Source organism: Felis catus, chromosome D1 (genome assembly GCF_018350175.1).
Source record: "Felis catus isolate Fca126 chromosome D1, F.catus_Fca126_mat1.0, whole genome shotgun sequence".
Taxonomy (NCBI): Eukaryota; Metazoa; Chordata; class Mammalia; order Carnivora; family Felidae; genus Felis; species Felis catus.
Genome location: NC_058377.1, coordinates 9,730,545 through 9,747,597, shown reverse-complemented (window position 1 = coordinate 9,747,597; position 17,053 = coordinate 9,730,545). Strand labels below are relative to the sequence as shown.

General features: G+C 38.5%; 1 protein-coding gene across 4 annotated transcripts in view; it reads right to left on the bottom strand.

Annotated features, from left to right (window-relative positions):
- SIK2 (salt inducible kinase 2) overlaps positions 1-16,788 on the bottom strand; it is a 123,336-nt gene extending 106,548 nt beyond the window's left edge. For 3 of the 4 annotated variants that reach the window (XM_011286338.4, XM_045038269.1, XR_006585914.1), the window contains exon 1: positions 16,518-16,788. In XM_011286338.4, coding sequence (XP_011284640.1) covers positions 16,518-16,652 — 135 coding nt within the window. In that variant the 5' untranslated portion in view covers positions 16,653-16,788. Of the gene's footprint in view, positions 1-3,367; positions 4,429-16,517 lie in introns of those variants that run through there. The other variant, XM_045038270.1, reaches the window with a different exon arrangement.
- Between the last annotated feature and the right edge of the window lie 265 nt (positions 16,789-17,053).

Here is a 17,053-nt window from a genome sequence, read left to right as displayed (position 1 = left end):
TGTCTTGTCCTCCAATTTCTAGAGGATGTCTAGATACCTGTACCCACACCAACAAAAAACTTTTATAATGAAATGCGTTAGAACCAGCTAATAAATAGAAAATGAGTATCTTGATTATAATAGCTTTAACATTATGTTAAAGAAAAAATTTACACACTAAATTCCAATTAAAGCAAGGTATTACCAAGAGATACCTCATACTCTTTTGAAATCCTGGCCTCCAACAATGAAAAACTGAAAAATATATAAGGTATGTAAATAAACTTTAATAATAAGTCATAAATCTCAGGGGGTGCCTGCGTGGCTCAATCGGTTAAACATCTGACTTCGGCTCAGGTCATGATCTCATGGCTCCTGAGTTCAATCCCCCCATTAGGCTCTGTGCTGACAGCTCAGAGCCTGGAGCCTGCTTTGGATTCTGTCTCCCTCTCTCTCTGCCCCTCTCCTGCTCATGCTCTATCTCTCAAAAATAAACATTCAAAAAATAAAAAATAACAAGTCATAAATCCCATTATTTAACTTTTCTCAACCAAAAAATTCTTAAATGAAAAAATATCATTCTTTCTTCTATTTTGTTTTGTAAGTATATGGACCACACTTCTATACACTTACAGCTTTGACCTGTGATCCCTTGCTTGTAAGGTTGCTGTAAGGATTATGAAAACATAAAGCACTAAAGAAAAAGTAGAGCATGTGTCAGCATGCTCCTTTTAATTGTTAGGAGTAGTCTAACTGCTACGACAAGTAGACCGCAAAATGTACAGAGATTCCAATACAACAGAGGCTTATTTCTTGCTCATGTAGCACAACTGGATGGGTGCAGATGCCTCCAAGCAGGTTAAAGGAGGCTTCACCACCCTTAAAGCCTTCCACAGTTACCCCAGGACTGTCTCCATTCCAACCTGGAGACAGAAGGAGAGAGGAGAAAAAAGCTTGGGGAGCCCTCACGATAGGTTTTTAAGGGTTGGGCCTGAAGTGGCACACATTATTTCTATTCACTCCATCGGTGAGAACTCAGTCACATAACCGCAACTAAATGCGAAAGAGGCCAGGACACAGTCCAGTGATAGGTCCAGGAATAAGAGGAAACATTGGATTCTTGGTGACTAGCTAGCAGGCTCTGGCATATCCTTCCAGGTAATTTCTCAACAATGGGACTCATTACCAAGTACTTCCCAGATAATAATGATCATGAGTTTCACAACTGTACAGTACTTTTTAATTTCACAAGATACTTTAACATATTTTATCTCATTTATTTCTCAACTTTGTGAAGTAAATGGAAAAAGCAGTGCACCCATGAGTAGATGAAACTGAGGTTCAAAAGATGTCACATATCTACAAAGGTCCTAAAGCTCAAGTGAATTAATGGGAAAAAAAACACAGGCCTTCTAACTTCAAGTTCAGTCTTTTTACTTTTTTTTTTTTTTAATTAAAAAAACTTTTTTTAACATTCATTTTTTTTTTTGAGAGAGAAAGATGGAGCATAAGCGGGGGAGGGGCAGAGAAAGAGGGAGTCACAGATTCTGAAGCCGACTCCAGGCTCTGAGCTCAAACTCACAGACTGCGAGATCATGACCTGAGCTCAAGTTGGATGCTTAACCAACTGAGCCACCCAGGTGCCCGGAGTCTTTTTACTCTTTTAAAGAGCCTATTAGACACACATTCACTGAGCACCTGTTGTGTGCCTGGAATAATGCTTAGTATACAAAAATCAAAGAGATGTGATTCCTACCCTCAAGGAATTTAATAGACCTGTGAGAACAAAGAGAACATGTTTTAGAAAACAAATTTTATCAACAAAAAAATCTGCACTTGGGGATTTTCCCAATGTGTATAAAAGTTCCAACATACAAAAAGGTTGTGTGCCAACAGCTCATTTAAAAAAAAAAAAATTTTTAATGTTTATTTATTTTTGAGGCAGAGAGAGACAAAGCGTGAACAGGGGAGGGTCAGAGAGAGAAGGAGACACAGAATCTGAAGCAGGCTCCAAGCTCCAAGCTGTCAGCACAGAGCCCGACGCAGGGCTCAAACTCATGAACCACAAGATCATGACTTGAGCCCAAGTCGGATGCTTAACTGGCAGAGGCACCCAGGCACCCCAGCCAACAGCTCATTTTAAAGATAACTAATAACTTAGAATTCTGGGATCTTACTGTCTGCATCCCTTTTCTACTTAGCTCTGAACAAAGTACCGAGGACAAAATCTATATGGTCACAACAAAATCAAGCAAGGGACTCTAAATTGAGGGATTCCTTTTTTGTTGTTATTCAACTAGCCAAATCCTATATATGCATCAATGTATTTTTAAAAAAATAAACCTTGGGGCACGTGGGTGGCTCTGTCAGTTCAGCAACTGACTGCGGCTCAGGTTACAATCTCAAGGTTTTTCAGTTCAAGCCCTGTATCGGGCTCTGTACTGACAGCTCAGAGCCTGGAGCCTGCTTCAGATTCTGTGTCTCCCTCTCTCTCTGCCCCGCCCGTTTGCACTCTGTCTCTCTCTCTCTCAAAAATAAAAAAAAACATTAAAATAAATAAATAAATAAACCTTTAGTGAGTTATAAAGATAGAAAAATTTATATTCCTTCTGCTAGGAGACAAAAGGAAGGTTTCCTATACAATTCTGGAGGGCTTACATATAACACTGAATATTCAACCTCAGAAGTGGAACAACATGAATTAAAAACAATAAAATACCTAATAAGTTATGTAGACTATATCTCAAAAAATACCTCTCATTTCCTCCTATATTTACAAAAATTAAAAAGTAAACACTCTTGTAAGCTAAGGTTCAATAAGATGGCCTCTTTTATACATTGCTGGTATAACCAAAAAATAGGTTTTAATTTTTCTGAAAGGTAATTTGACATTTTTTATCAAGAACCTTAAAAATTATCCATCCTGAGGGAGTTCTAGAAAGATGGTGAAGGATCCTGAGCTCACCTTGTCCCACACATATACGAAGGTAACAGCCATATCTGTGCAACTACCTTTGAAAACCACCTAAACACTGGCAGAAAAATCAGACAAGGGATTCACAAAATAAAAGGATGTAAAATAGAATATCATAAACATAAAATGTGTTGGGGGGGCGGGGGGGGGGAGAGAAAAATGTAGTGCTGTAAGAATGGGCTCAAACTTAAGCAACCATCAACTAACTTAACATACACTGCTATCTGTATAAGGTGTTTTTTTATGAATCTAATGCTAACTATAAATCAAAAACCTGTAACAGACAAAAAATAAAGAGAAAGGAATCCAAGCATAATACTAAAGAAACCACAAGGGAAGAGAGCAAAACAAGAAGGAACAGAGAAGAACTACAATAATCGTAAAACAAGTAACAAAATGGCAGTAAGTACCTACCTATTGATAATTATAAATGTAAATGGGTTATTTCTCCAATCCAAAGACACAGGATGACTAAAAGGATAAAGCAAGACCCATCTATATGCTGCTTACAAGAGACTCACTTCAGACCTAGAGATACATGCAAATTGAAAGGGAAGGGATGGAAAAAACATTTATCAGGCAAATGAAAGCAAAAAGAAAGCTGGGGTAGCAATAGTTACATCATACAAAACAGACTTTACAATACAAACTGACAAGACACAAAGAAAGACAGTATATAATCATGAAGGGAACAATCCAAAAATAGAATATAATAATAAGTATTTAAGCACCCAACATGAAAGCACTCAGATACACGAAGCAACTATTAACTGACATAAAGGAAAAAATCAATAGTAATACACTAATAGTAAGAGACTTTAACACATACATCAATGGACAGATCATCCAAACAGAAAATCAACAAGGAAACACTGGCTTTGAATGACACACTAGGCCAAAGGGATCTAACAGATACATTCAGAACATTTCATCCCAGAACAGTGGAATACACAATCTTTTCAATTGCACATGGAACATTCTCCAGAACAGATAACATGTTAGGCCACAAAACAAGTCTCAACAAATTAAAAAAGAATGAAATCATATTATGCATCTTTTCTGACCAGAGGGGTATTAAACTAGAAATCACACACACACACACACACACACACACACCTGAAAAGAACACAAATATATGGAAGCTGAACATGTTACTAAACTGTAAATGGGTCCAACAATTCATCAAACAGGAAATGAAAAAATGCATGGAAACAAATGAAAATGAAAACACGATGGTCCAAAATCTTTCAGATGCAACAAAAGCTATTCTAAGAGGAAGGATTACAGCAATACAGGTCTACCTCAAGAAGCAAGAAAAATCTCAAACAAAAACCTATACTTACACCTAGAGAAGACAGAAAAAGAACAAAACCCAAAGCCAGTAGAAGTGAAAAAAATAATATAGAGCAGAAATAAATGAAATAGAGACTACAAAAACTCTATTACATCAAAGTGAAACCAGGAGCCACTTCTTTGAAAAGATCAACAAAACTGACAAACTTTTAGCCAGACTTAAAAAAAAAAAAAAAAAAAAAGGGCTCAAATAAGTAAAATCAGAATTGAAGGAGGAGAAATAACCATCAGAGAAATACAAAGAATTATAAGAGATTATAAAAAGTTTTAGGCCAACAAATTAGACAACCTAGAAGAAATGGATAAATTCCTACAAACATGTAACCTTTCAAAACTGAATCAAGAAGAAACAGAATATTCAACAGACTGATAACTGGCAATGAAATTCAATCAGTAAATCAACAACAACAACAACAACAAAACTCCCCCCCCCCCAAAAAAAAGTCCAGGACCAGATGGGTTCATAGGTGAATTCTACCAAACATGTAAACAAGAGTTCATAATACCTATTCCTCTCAAACTATTCCAAAAATAGAGAATAGGAAGGAAAACTTCCAAATTCATTGTAAGAGGCCACATTACCCTGATACCAATACCAGATAAAACACACTACAAAAAGCAAACAAACCAACATACAAAAACTACAGACCACTATCTCTGATGAACACAGATGCAAAAATATTCAAAATATAAGCAAATCAAATTGAACAATACATTAAAAAAAAAAAAAATCATTCACCAGGGTACCTGGGTGGCTCAGGTGAGCATCTGACTAGGCTGAGCATCTAACTTCAGTTCAGGTCATGATATCACGGTTTGTGAGTCTGAGCCCTATACTGCTGTCAGGGCAGAGCCTGCTTCGGATCATCTGTCCCCCCCCCCCCCCCTCCCCGCCCCTCCCCTGCTTGCATGGTCTCTCTCAAAAATAAATAAATATTTTTAAAAAATCATTCAGCATGATTAAGTGGGATATATTCTAAGGATGCAAAGGTGGTTCAATATTTGCAAATCAATCAAGGTGATACATCACATTAACAAGAGAAAAGATAAAAACCATATGATCATCTCAAAAGACGCAAAAAATGCATTTAGCAAAATACAACTTTCATTCATGACAAAAACTCTCAACAAAATAGGTTCAGAGGGAACTACTTCAATATAACAAAGTCCATACACGACAAATCCACAGCTAACATCATACTCAGTAGTGAAAAACTAGGAGCTTTTCCTACAAGATCAGGAACAGGACAAGCATGTCCACTCTTAACCACTTTTAGTCAACATAGTACTGGATATCCTACTCACTATAATCAGACAAGAAATAAAAGGCATCCAAATTCATAAGGAAGGAGTAAAACTTTATTTGCAGATGACATACTTGAAATAGAAAACTCTAAAGACATCACCAAAAAACTACTACAACTGATACATGGATTCAGGAAAGTCACAGGATATATAATTAATATACAGAAATCTACTGAATTTCTATGGCTAATAATGAAATATCAGAAAGAGAAATTAGGAAAACAATCCCATTTACAATTGTACCAAAAAGAATAAGATACACAGGAATGAACTTAACCATGGAGGTGAAAGACCTGTACTCCAAAAAGTATAAAACAGTGATGAAAGAAAAACTGAACACAACAAACAAATGGAAAGATACTCCACACTTGTAGATGGGAAGAATCACCATTAAGCTGTCTATATTATCCAAAGCAATCTATAAATTTAATGCAATCCCTATCAAAGTACCAGTAATTTTTTCACAGACCTAGAACAAAAAAAACACTAGAATTTGTATGGAACCATAGAAGACCCCAAGTAGCCAAAGCAATCTTAAGAGAGAAAACAAAGCTGGAGGTATCACAATCCCAGACTTGAAGATATATCACGAGGCTCTAGTAATCAAAACAGTATGGTACTGGCACAAAAACAGACACATACACCAACAGAACAAAACAAAAGCCTAGAAATACACCCAACAACTCTACAACAAAGGAGGCAAGAATATACAACGGTGAAAGGATAATCTCCAACAAATGGTGCTGGGAAAACTGGACAGCTACATGCAAAAAAATGAAACTGGATCACTTTCTAACATCATACACAAAAACAAAACTCAAAATGGATTAAGTCCTAAATGTGAGACCTGAAACCATAAATATCTTAGAAGAGAACACAGGGAGTAATTTCTCTGCAATCAGCCATAGAAACATTTTTCTAGATAGGTCTCCTTTGGCATGGGAAACAAAAGCAAAAATAAACTATTAGGACTATACCAAATAAAATGCTTTTGTACAGCAAAGGAAACCATCAACAAAACAAAAAGGCCACCTACTGAATGGGAGAAGATATTTGCAAATGAGGTATCTGATAAGGGGTTAATATCCAAACTATACAAAAACCCCATACAACTCAACACCAAAAAAAACAAACCAATTAAAAAGTGGGCAGAGGACCTGAATAGACATTGTTCCAAATACAACATCCAGATGGCCAACAGACAGATGAAAAGATGCTCAACATCAGTCACCATCAGGGAAATGCAAATCAAAATCAAAATGAGTTATTACCTTACACCAGTCAGAAGAGCTAAAATCAAAAAGACAAGAAATAACAAGTGTCGGTGAGGATCTGGAGAAGAAAGGAAACTTCGTGCACTGTTGGTGGGAATATAAACTGGCAAGGCCACTGTGGAAAACAGTATGGAGGTTAGTCAAAAATTAAAAATAGAAACACCATATGATCCAGTAATTCCACTAATGGGCATTTACCCAAAGAAAACAAAAACACTAATTGGAATAGATACATGTAACCCTATGTTTAATGCAGCATGATTTACAATAGCTGAGATATGGAAGCAATGTGTCCATCAAAAGATGGATAAAGAAGATGTAGTATGTGTGTGTATATGTAAAATGGATTATGCAGCCATAAAAAAGGATGAAATTGGGGCACTTGGGTGGCTCAGTGGGTTAAGCATCCAACTTTTTTTTTTTTTTTTTCCCAATGTTTATTTATTTTTGGGACAGAGAGAGACAGAGCATGAACGGGGGAGGGGCAGAGAGAGAGGGAGACACAGAATCGGAAACAGGCTCCAGGCTCTGAGCCATCAGCCCAGAGCCTGATGCGGGGCTCGAACTCACGGACCGCGAGATCATGACCTGGTTGAAGTCGGACGCTTAACTGACTGCGCCACCCAGGCGCCCTGAGCATCCAACTCTTGATTTTGGCTCAGGTCCTGATTTCATGGTTTGTGGGATCAAGCCCATGTCCAGCTCTGCGCTGACAGGGCAGAGCTTGCTGGGGATTCTCTCCTTCCTCGTATCTTCCATCATATCTCCAAATACGATACGACTCCACTCATAAGTGGAATCCAAACAAACCAAAAACAAATGAACAAAAAGCAAAATCAGACCTACAGAGAACAAACTGATAGGTGCCAGAGGGGAAGAGGGTGGGGCATTGGGCAAAATGGGTGAAAGAAAGAGGGAGAAACAGGCTTCCAGCTATGGAATGAATAAAACATGGAAATAAAAGTCACAGTATAAGGAATACAGTTAATGATACCGTATTGATGATGTAATGGGGCAGATGGTAGCTATACAAGATAAATGTAGCATAATGTGTAAATATGTCAAATCACTAAGTTGTACACTTGAAAGTAATGAAGCATTGTGTATCAACTACACTCAAATAAAAAAAATTAAAATCAAAAGATAAAAGTACACTTATTGTGATGAACGCTGAGTAATGTATGAATTGTTGAATCATTATTAAATGCTACACCTGAAAGTAATAACACCATGTTAACTACACTTAAGAAAAAAATCACACACAGTACTTAGCTTAAGGATTCTACTTCTGAGAAATTATTTGAAGGAAATAATCTAAAACGATGATAAAGATTTATTTGTAAATATATTCAGTGAATATTATTTGTAATATAGAAACAGAAACAGTAAGTGGGAAATAATTATTCAAGTTATAGTAAGCTTATCTTATGACTGTTACACAACTATTATAATAGTTCTTAAAAATATAGACAAGTGCTTAGACTAAAATTTTAAATTAAAAAGATTATATTTAGGGGTGCCTGGGAGGCTCAGTTGGTTAAGCATCCAACTTCGACTCAGATCATGATCTCATGGTTTGTGGGCTTGAGCCCCATGTCAGGTTCTGTACTGACAGCTCAGAGCCAGGAGCCTGCTTCAGATTCTGTGTCTCCCTCTCTCTCTCTGTCCCTCCCCAACTCATGCTCTGTCTCTGTCTCTCAAAAATGAACAAAAATGTTTAAAAAAATGTTTAAAAAAAAACTGGTATATAAGTGAATTCTCAACAGGAGGTATGTATAAAAAAAGACCAGGGAAAATTAGATACAAATATGACAAAAATGTTATCAGTGTGTGAAAAACATTGGGGATTATTTTATTTTTCTGCTTTATATTTTTTGGAAAATTTTTCTTCAATGAGCATGAATTACTTTTCTAATAGGAAAAACAGAAAAAAATGAAATGATTTTGTTTATCACATATGCTAACTTCCCCATCTGTGAACTATCAGTCATTTTGTTTTCTAAATTCTGTATAAAATGGGTATTTCATAAAATTTAAACATTAAAAGATTATATATAGAAAAATGTTTCCAACAAAGTAAAAGCAATATGTATATAAGGAATAACGTGTAAAATACAAATTTGTACAGAAGATAAGTAATTAAATGCAAGAGCAGAAAGGAAACAGTGTTAAGCTGATGGATGAAAGACATTTTTTCACTTTTCAAAATGCAATTTAATGGTAATGTTATCCAGTCTTTCTGATAATTTAACAAAAATTATTTTTCACTTCTCATTAAAGAAATATTCATCTTATGCACTTAAAGAAGCCACACATACAAAAGTAACTTTAGGGGAATTTACAAGGAAGTTACACAATAAGAGCTATTCTTCTAGTAACAAATCAGAAGGGATTAACCTATGTTTACTGTCTCAGGTAACATTTGCCTCAGCACTATTTACCACTAATATACCAATTGTATACAGTTCTTCTGAAGTACCAAAGAGCATTATTCTTACCATATAAATCTTTGAAATTAAACATTAAATGCACTTTACAAGCTTATATATCAAATCATGGGTGGAATCAGAACATTTGGCTGACAAGTCAACATGACTGAGTGGTCCCACAGTGAAAGGGTTTCTGAAAGCAGTAAAAGTCAGTAGTAAAACTAACATGGAGTTCTCTACCTTTTAAGTTTAAATAAATTTGACTTTTTTCCAACTTAAAATTTGACTTTTAAGGTATGAGAATTTATATAATGAAATAAATTCTCATGAAGATTTAATTTGACTTTTCTAATGGTGGGTAAGGAAAACAGATTGGAGAAAAGGTAAATGTCACTACATTTTTAGATCCATAGAAATTGAACCGAGGATTATCATGACTATAAAAGAAATGATTAAAAATATTCTGTCTTAAAAATTATTTAAACAAATCAAAAAAATGGCAACTCAATTTTAAACAATGGGCCAAAGGATAAAAATGCAATTTACAAAAAAAATAACATATCTTATAAAAACCATGTAATTGGGGTGCCTGGGTGGCTCAGTCAGTTATCGTCTGACTTCGGCTCAGGTCATTATCTTAAGGCTCGTTAAGTTCGACCCCCTGTCAGGCTCTGTGCTGACAGCTTTTCCAAGCCTGGAGCCTGCTTTGGATTCTGTGTTTCCCTCTCTCTCTGGTCCTCCCTGTCTGCCCACCTGCTCACTTTCTCTCTCTCTCTCAAAAATAAATAAAACATCAAAAATAAAATAAAACCATATAATCAAAGTAAATAAAAAATATTAAATCAGATATGTGAATTCGAATAAAAAATATTATTTTCCCCTATCAACTGAGAAAAATGTTAAAAATCAATATTCCTGGCAAATGATTTCTTCCTGGTGACACTTAACAGGTGCTACTTTTCTAGAGGGTAATTTGGCATCTCATGCTGTAACATAGATGTAAGGACATACTCCTTGACCTAGGAAAGTACATTACCATGGGATTACTCTGAGGGAAAAATCCGATAAGCACACAGAGATAGATATAGATACAGATATATAAATATACAGGAATGCTTTCTGAACCATTATCTTATAAAGTAAAACAGCAAGAGAGGGAAATAATCTAAATGTTCAATAATAGGAAATTGATCAAATAAAATACAGTCATATGTAAGGATACTAACTAGCCACGCTTTAGACTTTTTTTTTTTCTTTTAACTTGGGGAAATGGTAAGTCATTAAGTAAAAAAAAACCATGTATAGACAATATCAATTTCATTACTAACATATGAGATATATGTGAACAACTAAGAGGATATGAACCAAATATTAATAGCGGTGATGTCCTGGTCTGGATGGTGGCATTAAAGATGTTTATTTTCTTCTCTTTTCAACAATGTCTCCAATGAGCATGTGTTCGTTCCTTATGTTACTGGGGAACACACATAAATACTATGCCTATCTTAGAGAAGAACTTAAATTTTAGCATCATTTTTCAGTCTAATTCATCCAAAATTTATCACTTTAACTGTTAAAGTGTTTTTAAATGTTTTTTAAAATGATCTTCTGATGAAATCCCCAAAAGTAATTGTCGTTCATTCTTTTGAAAATCTCAAACTAGATATATACTGGCTATTTCTCTTTGAAGGGTGAGAAAGCATTCTCCACAAACCTTCTGTATAAAGGCATACAAATACATTAAAAAAAAAAAAAACTTTTTTCAAAAATATGGATGTAGAAGGTGAAAGAAGGGCTAGGTACACTAAATAGCAAAGAATGATCTTAGTGAATTTCTGGACTCCACTTGGCTCCAAGGAAACTGCCTCTGCCATCGGCAGTGGCCCGTAAGTCATATGTCATCATATGAATCCAGGAAGAGAGGCCAGTTTCAGTTATTTCCAAATAAATGTTTTCTTAATTGCCTGATATTGAGATAGAATTTCCCAGGAGAATTAGAATCAGAACACATTAAACTCTGTTAAAGTTAAAAATTTCTACAGAATATAAAAATTTACACAATTTCTATTTTGGATGTTTGTCCCCAACTACTCCCTCAAAAGAACAGATCATTTTGAGCAATATTTAGCAGAATAATTTGCCAACTATTACTTGCCTGGGGTGCCAAGAAACTAGAGAACAGTTTCTAATAAAGCATATATATTCCACGACAAATGTAATTTTCGTTTCAACACACTATAAAGACCATACATAGGCCCAGATATAAATACTAGTGATAATACTATTTGGTAAAAACAAGTCCTTCTGTTGTACATAGTACTGCTGCTAAACATGGAATATTTCACCGCACAAGATTATTACTAAGACTATTGAGAGGAGTCTTAAAACTTTAAAGCAAAATATAAAATTCAAATGTATTAAAAAAAAGTTAAGTTCTCTTCTTCAAGAAACATTGTGATCAGAGTATAATATCTTCTCTTGTTTCTACCCTTGCTCTAAAAATGCAATTTTGACAATTTAACTATTTGGAAAGCTATAAAAATATATTTTAAGGTAGTACAGAATTATGCCTAAACTTAAAAGCCCCAAAATGCACACAGACAGCTTTTCAGTGAAAACAAACAAACAAACAAACAAACCAGTTTTCAGGCTGTCCTTGCTATCAGTTTTGCATTCCAGGTTCTCTTAAGGATAAGTAAGTAGCCCAACACTGAATTTCAGAACCTCTGTGAAACAGCTTCAAGATTCCACAAACCACACACTTACATGCTCTTTAGCTAAAGCAATACAAGAGGAACGGTATTGAGGGAAATTTAATTATCTGTCACAGAAAAAAATCTGACAATAACTAATGGTTATTTGGGGGTGGTGATATTATGGTATGGCAATAATTCTTTTCATTATCTATACTTAAAAATTTTTCAATTATAAACATGATTGATTTGATAATACATATTACTTTTTAATGTGAAAATAGTATCTTCTCACTTGGTAATTTCCCCTCTAGGAATTTACCTCCAAATTTCACTACCCACTCCTGCTCCCTCCCCCAGGAAAAAATGCACAGAGTTACATATACAAAGATTATTCACTGCAAATTATTTACTCTAAGTGAAAACTGGAAATTACATAATGTTTAATAAGAAAATTGTTAAATAAGAGGATTCATCCACTAGGTGAAACACTATGCAGCTATTAAAAATATTTTATGAAGTTAGATGTATTAAGCAAAATATGCTATAATGATAAATGGAAAAAAGGATACAATTTATATAAGTGTATATAGTATACAATCTCATCTATGGAAAAAAATTTTAAAGGCTAGAGGGAAATACGTCATAAGAATGATTTACTCCCACTGGTGGAGGAATTACACATGTACTCTTTGTACACTATATGCTTCTATTTTTTATAGTAAGACTCTATTTCTTTAATACAAAACAAAAAAAAAGTTTAAGGGCACAAACGACTTTTCTGGAATTTTATTTAACAGACAAAACCAACAACAAAAAAAACTAGCCATACAATTAGAAGGAAACAATTCCTTGCTAGCACAGTATTCATAAAATAAAACACTACTCAAGGACACACACAGCATAGCAAACTAGCAACCACTATTGCCTAAAATAGTTTAACAGTCTAAATGCTATTATTCTTTTCCCATTATGCTAATTTTACAAAATTAGCTACTCTAATTCATAAACCACAAACCAACACTACAAAGCTTTTCTGAAGTATTATATTAGGAAGCTGGATTCTACCACCACCTGCCTTGCCTTTTGTGTGCAAAATTTACATAGAGATCTAACATAAGAATACTGCTTCAGATGAGAACGTAATTACATTTCTTAAACAATGTTAAGCTATTTGATAGATTAGACCAAAATGAAGATCTCTTTTTGTGTACTGATTTTTCTTTTCCTAAAAGGCAAACAGTCTTGGATCTCCCAAGCTGTGTAGAAAATACATCATTCTTCCGTGATTCACAACGAGTGACAGAGAAGTGCCAAGTGAAAATAACTGGGTCCCTGGAGTGCCTGGGTGGCTCAGTTGGTTAAGCAGACAACTCATTTCAGCTCAGGTCTCGGTCTCAGGGTTCCTGGAATCGAGCCCTGCCTTGGGCTCTGCGTTCACAGAGCTGAGCCTGCTTGAGACTCGCTCTCCCTCTCTCCTTGCCCCCTCTCTCTTTCTCTCAAAAAATAAACATTAAAAAAAATAACGAGGTCCAATTTTTCATCACACAGACATTTAAATTAAGTCCTAAAATTTGCCATGGGTTCAAACTTGGAAAACAAGACCTCTAAGTTTTAAAACACAAACTTACATTGATTTTAAGACATACTATATCGAAGAAATTTCTATAAGCGTAAGTACGATCATGGTATTTATCTGATATTGTTCTTTACACCACTTTAATTCCTCTCACTGTAATTACTGTAATACATTCAGCAATGAGAACCTAAAATAATAAATGAAACGTTAAGGGTGCCACTAGCCATCTTATTTACAGTATTTGAGGTAGCTGTATTGATTGAAGACACAAATCAATCAAGTGAAGACACAATCAATCATCCAGCGAATGAAGCTAACACTGCTTTAAAAATCCTTATTAATAGTATACTTTAAGAAACAACTGTATCAGTGCTGTTGCTAAACAATTCTTAATGCAAATTACAGAGAAAGCTCACAGAGCAACTCTCCAAAACTTCAGATCTACAAGAACTTTTTCTCTTCACTACCTTCCTATTTCCCTCATTCCTCTCAACTTTAAAATCGCCACTCACACCAAATTACCAGGAACATGCACCCATCTTAAATTCACGTTATTTCTTATTATATGTTAAGGGCACCTTTTTTAAAAACCTTTTTTTAAGTTTATTTTATTTTATTTTATTTTTGAGAAAGAGACTGACAGAGCATGAGCGGGGGAGGGGCAGAGAGCGAGAGGGAGGGCAAGAGCCAGGATCCCGAGCAGGCTCCCCACTGTCCGGGCAGAGCCCCACCAGGGGCTGGAGCCCACCAACCATGAGGTCAGAATGTGAGCTGAAAGCGAGTCCAAGGCTTACCCGACTGAGCCACCCAGGTGCCCCAAGGCCACCTTCTTTTGAAAAGCAAAGGGAGATAGGTGGGTTCTGTGGACTAGAAATTGAGCTTTTAAATTAAATCATTTTACACATGTATACGAGGATGTGAGCGATCTTTCAGGATCCAACCTGTGCCTTCAATTACAAACGCATCGATCTCAGTATCCGATAGCCAAACCACCGTACTGCTCCACAGTGCCCCCTAGCTCCACCAGCTATATCAGTTTAAAAGGCACTCGGTTTAAACTGTCAACCTCAAGCGAAAGTGTCACTCACACCAGCTCCACATAAACAGTTCTTAAATCGATACCGTATTATCTACATTTGACCTAATAAATAACAGCTGAATTAATTAAACCTTGCAACCAACACTGTTAAAAGCTGATGAGAAAAAAAAATTATGAACTAATGGGTTTGGAATTCAACCACATAAAAAATGTTCAGAAGTTCTGTAGACGTTTTCTTTAACGCACAACTGGTTCGATTTTTAGAGTCCGTAAACAAGGGCTCACATAAAGATATACAATTAAAAATGCCTTCTTTTAATGTAATTTATGGGGAAAGAGCAAGGCATTAGGCCATGGTTCTTTAGAGGGATGGCATCAACGTCTTCATTTTTAGCAATGCTGGGATCAGGATTAAGTAATCTCATTACAGTCCCATTATTTATCATTAAAAACTTAGCATAATTGGTGACAATGGTAAATTTGTGACCTTGGTCCTGATACCAAAAAAATAAGTCAGATTCGGAATCCCTCAGGACTAGTTGGGGGGGGGGGGGTGGAGAACAAAAACTGAAGATGACATAACGCCAGATGCCCCTACTTTTTGGAAATGGACTCCTTCACATTAAGCAAAACTTCCAAGAACAACAGCAACAAAAATGACTCAAGTTTTCAAATGTCCTTCACCTTACATAGCCATTCTGGGGGGGAAAAAAAAAGTCCTAGGTTATTGCATATTCAAGCTGTAGTGCATTTGCACTAATAAGGGGAAAAACTGAATAGGATGAAAACCGGGAAGAAAAAAAAAAAACTGAAAAAGGACGAAACTCCAGACCAACTACAATAAGGCAGGGTAGAGTACGTCAAAAACACAAGGTTTTATTCTAAAGAATGGTTTTGTTTCAACTGTTTTTCTGAAGTATTTAATTTGCACGTCTTAAAATAGAGACCCCGAGGAGAGCAGCTTGAGGCAGTGAAAGGAAGGGGGGCGGGTTAGGTAAGAACAGAGACTCGTGAGAAGATATGTGCGGTGCATTAGAATGTGCAGCGGAGGGGGGGGGGGTGGGATGCAGGATTCGGCGTCGGGAAGCAGTTGAGGGCTTTAGGAGTAGAGAGGCGGCCTCAGATGTGGCTTAAGGAACGCGTCTTCGCAGCCAGAACGCACACCTGGTAAAGGGACAACCCAGGCGAAGAAAGACCGAGCCACCGACTGTGCAAAGGCAAGGGATGACCATTTTAACACCAGTTCTATTGTCTGGAGTATTAGATGGAAATGCCTCAGGCACGAGATCAAGCGAGGCTGACACCAGATCCGAGACGCTGTCGGGCAAAAGCAGGGAGACAAGATGGACAATGGCCGGCCGGGCATTCCCGGCCACCCGGGGGCCCCCCGTCCTCGCCGGGCCAAGGAGGGGCGCCCCGGTCATGGGGGCCGCGCGATGCCCCGTCGCGGGAGTCCGGGCGCAGGCGGCCCCGTCCCTCGCCGCGCAGCCCGGGAGCACCCAGACTTCCCCTCCCACCCCACCCCCCCAGCTGAAAGCAGGGAAGACGCGGAACTTGGGCTCTGGAGCGGAGGCCACGGACCAGGTCACGGCCCGGGTGGGAGGCTCTGGGCGAAATTCTGTGTGGCCACCGAGGGTGGCGTAGAAAAGGCAAAGCCCCGGCTGGTCGGGTTACTGATTGGACGACACTCGACTCCGGGGGAGCGGGCCCCGAGCCCTTCGGCGCTCACCGACCCCCCGAACCTCCCAGGTCCTCACTGTCCCAGGCCCCTCGCCTCAGCTGGAGACCCAGCCCCCCCCCACCCCAACCCCCCGCTGCAGCCGCCCCTCCCGGCCAACAGCTCCTCTCCCGGACCCTCGCCTCGGACGCTCCCGCCGAGCCCCGGGCCGCACCTCCGTCTTGGTGATCCGGTGCCGCCCCAGCTTCACCACAGCGAAGTTACCCTTGCCCAGCGTGCCCTCGATGTCGTAGAACCCCACCCGGACCGGCCCGCGCTGCAAGTGCTTCGGGCCATCCGCCATGACCATGCTGGGCCCCGCTGCTAGACACGGCGGACTGGAGCGCGGGCTGGCGGGCCGGCGGCGCGGCTGGGCTCCGGCGACGCCGCTCCGCTCGCTCCCTCGCTCACTCCCTCCCGCTCCGCAGGGCCCAGCCAGGCGCGCGCCGCCGCTGACGTGCGCCGACGTCAGGGGGCCGGGGCTGGGAGGCGGGGGCGGGCCCGGGCCTCGATTGGTCACCATGGCGACCGGAGCACCGCCGACGTCGGCGGCGGGGAGGGAGGGAAGACGGGCGGGGCCTGGACGGCGCGTTCTTTCCGGACGCCGGTGCCCGGGGTTCTCGACTGCCTCGCGGCTGCCAGGGGCGGGGTCGCCGCCTGGCCCGCCCAGTTCCTCGGCCACCCAGACGAAGGGCAAGAGCGAGCCCTGGT